This window comes from Leptodactylus fuscus, chromosome 8 (assembly GCF_031893055.1).
Source record: "Leptodactylus fuscus isolate aLepFus1 chromosome 8, aLepFus1.hap2, whole genome shotgun sequence".
Classification (NCBI taxonomy): Eukaryota; Metazoa; Chordata; class Amphibia; order Anura; family Leptodactylidae; genus Leptodactylus; species Leptodactylus fuscus.
In genome coordinates, this window is record NC_134272.1 from 41,318,751 (window position 1) to 41,331,920 (window position 13,170).

General features: G+C 42.1%; 1 protein-coding gene across 1 annotated transcript in view; it reads right to left on the reverse strand.

Moving 5' to 3' along the window:
* Positions 1-12,613, reverse strand: part of STAT1 (signal transducer and activator of transcription 1) — a 275,050-nt gene extending 262,437 nt beyond the window's left edge. The window contains exons 1-3 of the mRNA XM_075285132.1: positions 12,478-12,613; positions 7,101-7,229; positions 823-967 (exon numbers count right to left, since the gene is read on the reverse strand). Coding sequence (XP_075141233.1) covers positions 823-967; positions 7,101-7,228 — 273 coding nt within the window. The 5' untranslated portion in view covers position 7,229; positions 12,478-12,613. The remainder of the gene's footprint in view (positions 1-822; positions 968-7,100; positions 7,230-12,477) is intronic.
* Positions 12,614-13,170: the final 557 nt, after the last annotated feature.

A 13,170-nucleotide genomic window follows, 5' to 3' on the forward strand; every position in this document is an offset into this window, starting at 1 on the left:
CGTTGCAACTATGCTTACTGATGCGTTGTCTCAGGGTTCTTGTGGTACGTCCTACGTACTGGAGGGCACAAGGGCACTCCAGCACATAGATGGCCCAAGAGGATGAACAATCCAGATTGTATTGTAATTCAAAACTATCTCCTGTGGCAAAGCTACGTATATTAGTAGATCCCCAGTTGATTGATTGGCAGCATTTGCTGCCACAAGAGAAGCTACCCACGGTGGTACAAGTGGCAGTGGTATCCTTCTCTATTGTTTTGAGACGACTAGGTGCTCAGATGTTCTTAAGTGACCTCACTCTCCTGTAAGTTATTCCCGGTTGAACGGGCAGAATCCCTCTTAGGAAGGGGTCTTTTTTTTTTCTTTTTTTCACGCAACAGAGGTGGGCGTGAGAAAGGTATGACGCTGGGGGGTGCACGAAACGCCTTTTTAAAGGTTATTAAGGCATATGATTATCTCAAATGGCCAAAATCTAATGATAGAGCCCCATTAAATATGATTGTCAAAGCAAAGGGTCTGAATATTTATGACCATGTGATGTTTCAGTTTTTCTTTTTAAATAAATTTGCAAAAATATCTACATTTCTGTTTTTTTTTGTTTTGTTTTTTTATCAAGATTGGGTGCGGAGTGTATATTAATGAGAAATAAAATGTACTTTCATGGCTGCAGAGTGAAAAATTTAATAATAAAATTTTATATATATATATATATATATATATATATATATATATATATATATATATATATATATATATATATAATACAGTAAGCCGATGGCTGGTCAGGTAATGGAGTGATATAAAAACATAGCTATACAGCACCTGTAGGTTGCGTTTGCTTTTCCGAATGTTATGCTGCAACAAGAAATTGCTTTCCAAAGCAAATCTGCTGTACTGATCATCCAACTGGGATAGAAGTCCATGAAAAAGAATTGTGGCTACAGAGACATTTGAAGAGGCATGCTCCCTACAAAAAAAAACAATAACATTTATTACAAATTTTACTTACAAAAACAAGTTCATACAATTCAGTTTAGGAAGAAAAAAAAAAAAAGCACTGATGTGGAGACATAAAATGGCATTCTTGTCAGGAGAAAGTTGCAATTCTTTTTCAGGATAAAGTTGCAATTCTTTTTCAGGATAAAGTTAATACCCACTTGTGAGTTTGTTTGGCGTATTCAGTGAAATCTTTTGTTTCATATGTTGTTTAATACAGGAACATCTCAATAAATTTAAATTTATTTGAAACGTTAATTTCAGTAATTCAATTTAAAAGGGGAAACCTCCTAGAAATTATAGTTTCAATAACAGAGTGACCTACACTATGATCAAAAGTATCCGGACAACTGGCTGAAGATGACTTACAAGTTGGTGGCGCCCTCCATCGGTAATGCTGGAATTCAATATGGTGTTGGCCCACCCTTTTCCTTGATGACAGCTTCCACTCTCGCAGACATACATTCAATCAGGTGCTGGAAGGTTTCTTGGGGAATGGCAGCCCATTCTTCACGGAGTGCTGCACTGAGGAGAGGTATCGATGTAGGTCGGTGATGCCTGGCACGAAGTCGGCATTCCAAAACATCCCAAAGGTGTTCTATAGGATTCAAGTCAGGACTCTTTGCAGGCCAGTCCATTACAGAGATGTTATTGTTGTGTAACCACTCCGCCACAGGCCGTGCAGTATGAACAGGTGCTCGATCGTGTTGAAAGATGCAATCACCATCCCCGAATTGCTCTTCAACAGTGGGAAGCAAGAAGGTGTTTAAAGCATCAATGTAGGCCTGTGCTGTGATAGTGCCACGCAAAACAACAAGGGCTGCAAAGCCCCCTGCATGAAAAACACGACCACACCATAACACCACCGCCTCTGAATTTTACTGTTGGCACTACACACGCTGGCAGATGACGTTCACCGGGCATTAGCCATACCCACACCCTGCCATCGGATCGCCAAATTGTGTGATTCGTCACTCCACACAACGTTTTTCCACTGTTCAATCGTCCAATGTTTACGCTCCATACACCAAGCGAGGCGTCGTTTGGCTTTGACCCGTGTGATGTGTGGCACCCAATCACCTGACCACGTTCAAAGTCCGTGAGTTCCGCAGAGCACCCCATTGTGCTCTCTCACGATGTCTAATGTCTACTGAGGTCGCTGATATGGAGTACCTGGCAGTAGGTGGCAGCACAATGCTTCTAATATGAAAAACGTATGGTTTTGGGGGTGTCTGGATACTTTTGATCACATAGTGGAGAGAGAGAGAGGCAGGGAGTAAGGTGAGAGGGGATAATGAGGAAGTTACATAGCATTAAGCTGAAGCACGTAAACAAATGCAGGATATACCAGGAGCTACCAGATACAACCAGAAATAAATCAGAACATGGCTTAAAGGTATATGGGTGCAGTTGTTAACCCATTAATAGCTCTGACTTTTTTTAAATAAATAAACAAATATAATATATATACACACACACAGTACAGACCAAAAGTTTGGACACACCTTCTCATTCAAAAAGTTTTCTGTATTTTCAAGACTATGAAAATCGTAGATTCACACTGAAGGTATCAAAACTATGAATTAACACATATGGAATTATATACTTTAAAAACTGAAAACATGTCTTATATTCTCGGTTCTTCAAAGTAGCCACCTTTTGCTTTGATTACTGCTTTGCACACTCTTGGCATTCTCTTGATGAGCTTAAAGAGGTAGTCACCGGAAATGGTTTTCACTTCACAGGTGTGCCCGGTCAGGTTTAATAAATAGGATTTCTTGCCTTATAAATGGAGTTGGGACTATCAGTTGTGTTGTGCAGAAGTCAGGTGGATACACAGCTGATAGTCCTACTGAATAGACTGTTAGAATTTGTATTATGGCAAGAAAAAAGCAGCTAAGAAAAACGAATGGCCATCGTTACTTTAAGAAATGATGGTCAGTCAGTCCGAAAAATTGGGAAAACTTTGAAAGTGTCCCCAAGTGCAGTTGCAAAAACCATCAAGAGCTACAAAGAAACTGGCTCACATGAGGACCGCCCCAGGAAAGGAAGACCAAGAGTCACCTCTGCTGCAGAGGATAAGTTCATCCGAGACACCAGCCTCAGAAATCACAGGTTAACAGCAGCTCAGATTAGAGACCAGGTCAATGCCACACAGAGTTCTAGCAGCAGACACGTCTCTACAACAACTGTTAAGAGGAGACTTTGTGCAGCAGGCCTTCATGGTAAAATAGCTGCTAGAAAACCACTGCTAAGGACAGGCAAACAATTCTACTTGTTTGGGCTAAAGAAGACAAGGAATGGACATTAGAGCAGTGGAAATCTGTGCTTTAGTCTGATAAGTCTAAATTTGAGATCTTTGGTTCCAACCACCGTGTCTTTGTGCGACGCAGAAAAGGTGAATGGATGGACTCTACATGCCTGGTTCAGACAGTGAAGCATGGAGGAGGAGGTGTGATGGTGTGGGGGTGCTTTGCTGGTGACACTGTTGGGGAATTATTCAAAATTGAAGGCATATTGAACCAGCATCCCTACCACAGCATCTTGCAGCGGCATGCTATTCCATCCGGTTTGCGTTTAGTTGGACCATCATTTATTTTTCAACAGGACAATGACCCCAAACACACCTCCAGGCTGTGTAAGGGCTATCTGACCAAGAAGGAGAGTGATGGGGAGATGACCTGGCCTCCACAGTCACCAGACCGGAACCCAATCGAGATGGTGTGGGGTGAGCTGGACCGCAGAGTGAAGGTAAAAGGGCCAGCAGGTGCTAAGCATCCATGGGAACCCCTTCAAGACAGTTGGAGGACCATTTCAGGTGACTACCTTTTGATGCTCATCAAGAGAATGCCAAGAGTGTGCAAAGCAGTAATCAAAGCAAATGGTGACTACTTTTAAAAACCGAGAATATAAGACAGATTTTTCAGTTGTTTCACACTTTTTGTTAAGTATATAATTCCACATGTGTTACTTCATAGTTTTGATGTCTTCAGTGTGAATCTACAATTTTCATAGTCATGAAAATACAGAAAACTCTTTGAATGACAAGGTGTGTCCAAACTTTTGGTCTGTACTGTGTATATATAACCAATTTTTATGAGTGCCTCCACACCAACCCATCACAGAGGTACATTAATGAATATACATTTTTAATTACTGATGCCAAAAGTCACAACCTTTTAAACAAATAGCACTGAAACAAAGCGGTTGCCATAACAAATTTCATGAGGTTCATATGAAGTGGCTCAAGAGGGGCTCTTGGGAGAATATTATACAGCGTGGAGCCATTGTGGAACATATTATAATGTGTGGGGGCCTTTGTGGAAACTATCATTCTGTATTAACCATATTGGAAAAAAATAAAAATTTCGATAGAGATATATATTTCTTACATATAAATTGTCATTTTTCACTGTTTTCATCTCCCAGAAAAATTACATATAAACTGATTAGAAAACAGACAATCCTCAAAATGGTATAAATTAAAATTACAATTTGACCTGCAAAAAAAGACTCATTACAAAGTCCCATACACAGAGATAAAAAAAAGTTATGGGTGTCAGAATATGTAACCTACAAAAGGTTTTTTAAAAGTTGATAAAACTGTAATCCTACTTCATCAAACTTTAGAATATACGTCATTTGGCTGCACAGTGAAAACAGTTTAAACAAAACCCATATGAAAATGGCACAAATGTGTTTTGTTTTTTTTTAATTCCATAACTTCCACCACATTCTGAATATAAGTCACAGCCAGGCCATGCACCATGCATCATTTGCGGAAATTATATTAAAAGTAGAGCAACCGACATGCCACTTTTGCTTTCATGAAAGTGGCATGTGAGGTGCAAAACCCCCAGTTTGCACCTATCACCATAAAAATTCTGCCCCAAAGCATCCTCCACTAAGGGCCGGTTCACACATGCTGATGTGTTTCGTCCGGAAGGAGTCCGCATGAGGACCCTCCAGGACGGAACACAAGCGCAACTGCAAGCGCTGTACAGTTCAAGTGCTTGCCGCGCACTGCCCGCACGAACGATTCATGCGGGTAGTGCGCAGCAAGCACACGGACCCCATTATAGTCTATGGGGTCCGTACGTTTGAACTGCACAGCACTTGCAGTTGCGCTTGTATTCCGTCCAGTAGGGTCCTCATGCGGACTCCTTCCGGACGGAACACATCAGCATGGGTGAACCGGCCCTAACAGAGCACCCAATACATATACTGACTATTAGCTGAGATTCAAGTCAGTTGTCGTCAATTTGCAATCAAGAGGAACTTGCAAAAGATACTTTTTGCACACTATAAGAAAACAAAAAAAGTTAAGCCCTTTGCAGACGACCATGGGCGAGAGCAGTGTGTCATCCGTCTTTTTCCCGGATAGCACACGGACCCATTCATTTCTATGGGCCTATTCACATGACGGGCCATGAGTCCATGCCACAAAATACAGAGCAGGTTATATTCTGTTCAGTGCTTGCAGAAAAGACCCATAAAAACCTAAGGGAGAATAAAAACCACAAATGTACTCTGTGTGCCGTCTGTATTTGCAGAAAAGCTAGGAACATCATTAACCCTTTCGCTGCCAAGGGTCTCTGGAAAACTTGCACCTCCAGTAGCCAGAGCAATTTTCACAGTTTTGAGATGGACAAATCAAACCTAAATTGCAACATTAAAAAAAAAAAATCATCCAACCCCCCATACCTATATGTTTTCTTAAAGTAGACACCTGCAGCATTGTCAGAATGCCGCTTGGTACTGTATACGAACTGGTACTTTCATGCAATTTTGATTTAAAGTGAATATTTTATGAAAAAATGCAAATAAATGTATATTAGTTGCTAAAAGTGGAAACCAAACAAATTATATGCACCAAACCTCCTAAAAAATAAGAGTTCAACATGTGCAGAGGTCATTCAAGGGATTCTACCATTAAAAACTTTTTTTAATCATTGACACGTCGGAATAGCCTTAAGAAAGGCTATTCTTCTCCTACCTTTAGATGTCTTCTTCGCCCTGCCGTTCGGTTAAAATTCAGTTTTTCGTCGGTATGCAAATGAGTTCTCTTGCAGCACTGGGGGCGGGCCTCAGCGCTCAAACAGCACTGGGGGCGCCCCCAATGCTGCGAGAGAACTCTTAAACCTATTCCGAAGTGTTTTTAATGGTAGAATCCCTTTAATCATTTTATTTTGAAGCCAGAGTAGGAGTCTAAACCTTTACCTGGTATACTGTTACAATCCCCACAAATTATCACCTTAAAAGTGATAAAGTAGATTTGAGAGCACATAACATAAAGATTCAAATATACATTTTTACCATTGTCTAATTTTTTCACATCTTCCCTGGGCACATGTTGTTGTCTATTCCTGTGAACAACATAATGTCAAACCCAGGGTGGGTGAGGGTGTTCCTCACAAAAGCATAATATATTTACTGTATACATGTCTCACATGCTATGAAATTCGGATTGGAAACAAACTTACAAAGGAATTCTTTCCATTTGATAGAACATAGTTGAATTGTAAGGCCTAATACTATAAAATAATGTGACGTCATTATGATAGACTTCACGCACATGCAGAGTCCTGTGTGTATCTACCAAACAATGTTAGGGTCCATTCACATGGAGTAAACGCATGCTCATTTTTGCATAATACATGTGTGTTATGCAATGTATGTATTGACTTCAATGACATTTTTTTTAAATGTGTAAAAACACATCAAAACACGCACCAAAAAATGTGCCGCGTTTTTGACGCGTTTTTTACACATGAAAAAAATGTCATTGAAGTCAATGGGAGTCTTATTTTTACACGTGTATTCTTTACACGTGTATTATGCAAAAATAAGCACGAGTTTACTCCGTGTGAATGGACCCTAGCTAAGTTAATAAATTACTTTCTAGGCTCATCTATTTTCATCAGCGTTATGGGCTTTAATACCACTAACCTAATATTTATCGCCTGTAGATTGGCTATAAATGTTGCATGCCCTTCACCTAACGAACTGTTCTCCAACCAATCTACTTTATAGGCAACGTGTATGAAAAATATTACATCCATCAATACAACTGTATAACAGTATAAAATATAATTCATTCTTACCAATCTTGCGCTTCAAGCCACTGTGCCAGGTACTGACGTATCTCCATGGGAAAGCTATCATCATATAATTGGTGAACTTGTTCCAGGAATTTGCTGTCAATTTGTTGTAATTCATACCACTGAGCCATCCTACATTTGTATGACATAAAACATAATATAACATTTATTAAGAATTAGTAAAATACTAATTTTTTTCTTTGTATTTTGTTTTATTTTTTTTACAGACACACAAATTAGGGGGAATTAAATATATGTACTGTGGGGAAGGTAGCTCAGTAGAAGCTGTGGCACGGACCCAAACAAAGACAGGGACACAAAATATGCAGCAATCCGGTTTATTTAGAAAAAAAAAAAAAAAAAAACGGGAAAATAAACCTTGACTTCAGGCACAAAATGAGAAAAACAACTGTGTAAGCGGCCATTTTTCTTGTGGCCGCAGGCATGCACAGTCATCTAGAAGTTAGAAGACACCACCGGAAGTAGACGCAGTCAAGACCTCGTTGCAGAAGAAGATGGGAGGCAGCGCTGGAGAGTTCTCTGGCAGCATTGGGGACGCCCCGAGTGCTGCAAGAGAGCTCATTTACATACCGAGAAAAACTGGGATTGCAGGCGAATGGCGGCACGGAGAACAAAAGGAAAGGTAAGAGACGAATAGCCTTTCATAAGGCTATTCCGACATGTTAGGGAGAAAAAAAAAATGTGTTTAAAAGATAAAGCCCCTTTAAAGGGGCTCTATCAGCAAAATTATGCTAATAGAGCCCCACACATGCGTGAATAGCCTTTAAAAAGGCTATTCAGGCACCGTAAATGTTATATTTAACCTCAGTCCCGTTTTTAAATAAAAGCATTAAAACATATATGCTAATCGTACCTGAACGTGCACCATGGGCGGCATGCACGGTGCAACGTCAGCTTCGGGCACGCCTACCCCTTCTGGCTTCTTGTAGTGACGGCCTCTGGTTCCGTCTTCTTGTCTTCAAATCCCGTGCCTGCGTAGTAGCGCTTCCCTCCGGAGCGCTACTGCGCAGACTCACTCGCCATTTTACTTAATGGCAGTTCGCGAGTGTACTGCGCAGTAGCGCTCCGGAGGGAAGCGCTACTACGCAGGCACGGGATTTGAAGACAAGAAGACACGGAACCAGAGGGCGTTACTACAAGGAGACAGAAGAGGTAGGCGTGCCCGAAGCTGACGTCGCACCGTGCATCCCCGCCCATGGTGCATGTTCAGGTACGATTAGCATATATGTTTAATACTTTTATTTAAAAACGGGACCGGGGTTTAATATAACATTTACGGTGCCTGAATAGCCTTTTTTAAGGCTATTCACGCATATGTGGGGCTCTATTAGCATAATTTTGCTGTTAGAGCCCCTTTAAATCTATCACCAACCAAACGACTTTATATGCCCCAAGCTTTATTTTAATGTATATGACTTTCTAAGTTACATGCATATGAACCCTGCAAGGACGAAGCAGGTGTCTAGCTGTGTACTTACAGGATCAGAAAATGTCAGATCCTGGGCTTTTAACCTTTTAGTGGTTGTGGCCTACAGTGATCATGGCCTCTATTAGGCTTTAGCATTGCTGGAAATGTCCCTACTGAAGGCCCCCAGAACTGCCTGTAACTTTGTCATAAACTAATAGACTGCCTTTCAGATTAGTACTGACAACGTAATGCATCAACTTAAAGGGGTTGGCCACTTACAGACTAACATTGACAAACAAATGTACAATAAAAAAGATACACAATTTTCCAATATACTTTCTGAATCAATTCCTCGTGGTTTTCTAGATTTCGGCTTGCTGTCATTCATTCTGTTACTTCTTGAGGATAAAACTCTGACCATGGTCATGTGATTTACGGTCCATGGTCATGTGATGTACACACAGGTGCACAGCTGATTACCAGGCAGCTGTCTGATTATTGTGCTGTGATTCTAACGAGCGGCACCTGTCTGCTCATCACATGACCTTTGACCGTAAATCACATGACCACAGTCAAGCACACTCAAGCGCAGCTAAGGGGGATCATCGATGTCAACAACATGCTCATTATATGGCTTCCCAGCAAGGTGCTGAGATGCCGGAACAATCCCAGCCACAGTGCTAGAACCAAGTTCTGTGGCAGGCCAGCTTGACAGCTGCCGAAACGCCGGAGCATGCGGATCATCAATGCCAATAACACGCTCATTATATGGCGTCCCAGTGAGCTGCTGAGATGCCAAAACAATCACGGGCACAGCGCCAGGAAAGAGTTCAGTGGGAGACCAGCTTGACAGCTGCCGAATCGCTGGAGCATCAACACCAACCTCACGCTCATTATATGATGTTCCAGCGAGGTGCTGAGATGCTGGAACAATTCCAGGCACAGTGCAAGAAACAAGTTCTGTGGCAGGCCAGCTTGAGAGCTGCCAAAATGCCGGAGCATACTGATCATCAACACCAAGAACACGCTCATTAATATGGTGTCAAAGCGAGCTGCTGAGATGCCAGAACAATCACAGGCATGTTGTGAGGTACAGGTTCAGCAGCAGGACAGCTTAACAGCTGCCAAAATGCCGGAGCAGGCAAACCATCGATGCCAGCAATTTGCTAATTATAGGCAGATCATCGACGCCAACAACCCGCAGACGAAGTTGCATGCAGAGGCTAGTGTAATATATAAGCGATCAAAAGGAAAAAAAAAAAGTTTTACGCCGGGGACCCACGTAGTGTAAACACCGCAGTGAATCTGGCTTATCCTATCCACACATTGCAAAAATAAATTAAATCTGCAGCAGACATGCCATTGCGTTTTTGTAAATTACAGCATGTCAATTATACCGGCAATATCTATATAGGTATAATGGAAGCAGAAAGTCTGCAGAAGAAAACTCCTCGAGCAATTATGTTGCCATTGTGACGTCGCATCTAAGGCTTGGTTCACACATTAGTATGCCATCCATCCGTTTGAATTCAGTTTGACACTTTAAAACGGACTGATGCACATACTGGTTATATAATGACACCTTTTTATGCTGATAGCAAACGCGGTCCGTCCCCTAGAGGACAGAAAAGGGGATTAAAAGTAGAAAATTGTAAACAGAGTAGAGATAAGGACATTTATTATATGCCGGAACCATAGCTCTTTACAGTCAGAAGGGCGTTCCTGACAGTCAGTCAGGTACGTCCTTTTCTACAGCAGCGCCTATCGCGCTGTGCAGTGTGAGCAGGGAAGAACGCCCTCTCCCTCTGCTCACAGTGCTCGTCCATAGGCGAGTATTATCAGGAGGGGAGTGGGGAGTCCCTCCCCGCTCACACTGTACAGCGCAATAGGCGCTGCTGTGGAGAAGGACGTACCTGACTGATGCCAGAACGCCCTGTAAAGGGCTACGGTATCGGTACCGGGACATTTATTATATGTCCTTATCTCTACTCTGTTTACAATTGCTACTTTTAATCCCCTTATCTGTCCTTTAGGAGACAAACAGCGTTTGCCATCAGCATAAAAAGGTGTCAGTATGCAATCAGTATGTGCATCAGTCCATTTTAAAGTGTCAAACTGAACTCAAACAGACGGATGGCATACTGATGTGTGAACCAAGCATAAGTGTCACGACTCCACATGATCGCTGTCATCAGTCAGAAAACCTGAATACAACATGGAATCAAAAGACAAATCTCACAAGGTTCGACATAATCTTACTCATACTTTAAAACGGGCGTGACCTAAAGAATTTCCATTAATCGTAATCAAGGTAAAATGCAAAATTAATTGAGATTTTGATTTGTCATAATCGCCCAGCCCTAGGTTTGACACTACTAGAGGGTCTTTATTTCATATTTTCTGGGATTGCCTATAAATCTAAAAGTGGTAAAATCAGGCAACTTTTCATGATGATCTTCAAGTAGACATCATGATGGTCTTCAAGTAGACATTATGAAAGACACCCTACCCTTTCAAAAAAAATTAAACAATTTTGCCACTTCAAATGGGCAATCTAATTACAATGCAAACATAACCAAAATGATAATGAAAAATGTCCTTTAAAAAGACAAACAAAACAGCTGTGAAGTAGCTGCCTTTAAAGAGGGCCTTTCACCGATTTGGGCACAGGCAGTTCTATATACTGCTGGAAAGCTGAATTCAGCGCACTGTCGGCTTTCTCAATCTGTTCCCCGGGTAAAGAGCTATCGGTGCCGGTACCATAGTCCTTTACAGGAAGTTCTGGCGTCAGTCAGGTACGTCCTTCTCCACAGCAGCGCCTATTGCGCTGTACAGTGTGAGCGGGGAGGAACTCCCCCCTCCCTTCCTGATAATACTCGTCTATTGACGAGCACTGTGAGCAGAGGTAGGGGCGCGATAGTACACTGTACAGCGCGATAGGCGCTGCAGTGGAAAAGGACGTACCTGACAGAGTGTCAGGAACGCCCTTCTGACTGTAAAGAGCTACGGTACCGGCACCACTAGCTCTTTACCCCCGGCACAGATTGGGAAAGCCGACAGTGTGCTGAATTCAGCGCACTGTCAGCTTTCCAACAGTATATAGAACTGTCTGTGCCCAAATCGGTGAAAGGTCCTCTTTAAATGTGGCAATACAAAGATCATTTAGTAAAAAATTGTTTTTATGAGCCAAAACGCATTTAATATCATCACTGTAATTCTAACAACCCACAGAATCTAGTTTATTATACCTCTAACACATGCAAGGCGGCATGTGTGCTACACTTCGGGCTCGACATGAGACGCCATTTTCTGCAGATCGCTCTGTGCCCGGCTTCATCCTAGTTGGCTCCGCCCACACTTTAGCGCAAAGATATCAGAGAACAGCTGAAGGACCTAAGATGACGTAATCTCGGGTCCTTCAGCCTACAGCGAAGCAAAATTTGTTGCTTGCGGTTGGGAACCACGGGCCTTTACGGGGATTGTAAGCAGTCTATGTTGGATTCCGGGGGCCACAATATCTATGTTTGAAATTTCAGGTAAAGCCATTCAGCCATGTTGGCGTGATTGAGGAATAAACATCTAAGCACACAAATATCCAAACTTTTATATGTATAATAATTAGTAGGATAGGATAGGAAAGGATTAGTAGGATAGATAGAATGCAGGGGTCATTATGGGACATCATTGTTATTCTGTGCGCTGGAGCCGCAATGGGACGAAAATGGGCACTATGCCATGAAAGGGAAGGGGGGGGGAGATCAAATCAAACGTTTGCTATGGGGCCCAGGCTTGCTAGTTATGCCCCTGACTCTTCATATAATGTGATGTGAGCCTGTGAATCCACCATAGCACCTAACAGAATTACACGATACTAAAAAAGAACTAGTGACGAAGCAGAACACTGAGATGACATGCTGAAACATTTTACGGACGACATAAACTCCAACATACCTGAATGTTTAGGGACCTCTGCACACTGAATAGCCTGCTAATCGGTAATATAGCCTGCAAATCGGTAATACAGCCTGATAATCGGTGACAATCTGTGACGTTCGCTGATTGCACAGGTGCGAATCAAAACCGAAAGTGACTAGAGCAACTAGGCTAGGCGGGACAAGAGCAACCAATCGCTGCGCGGTACCTCCTATCTGAACTGCAAATCAGATGACGTGCTGCAATTCCTTCGTCTTTGCTGCTTCATAGCGAGTGGCTCGAAAGCAGGAAGCTGAGGCCGGGCGTATCCTCATGATTAAGAGTTGCATTAATTAATCTTCAGAACATGAATATTAGTAATACGTCATTTTATCAAATGGGGTAGAGACACTTTTAAACGTTGAGCGTTGTAGTAATTTAATTTCCAAAAAGTACTGCGCAGTTGATAGTGAAAAGTGAAATTTGTGATTTTTCCATAGTTGCGCCATTTCAGTGCCCAATATGTTGTGCCCAGCTTGTCAGCAGAGGCACACACTCAAAAACTGTTAAAGAGGACCTTTCATGGATTTGGGCACGTGGTGTTGTATACTGCTGGAAAGCTGACAGTATGCTGAATTCAGCGCACTGTCGGCTTTCCTGATCTGTTCCCCAGGTGAAGAGCTATTGGTGCCGATACCGTAGCTCTTCACAATCAGAAGGGCATTTCTGACA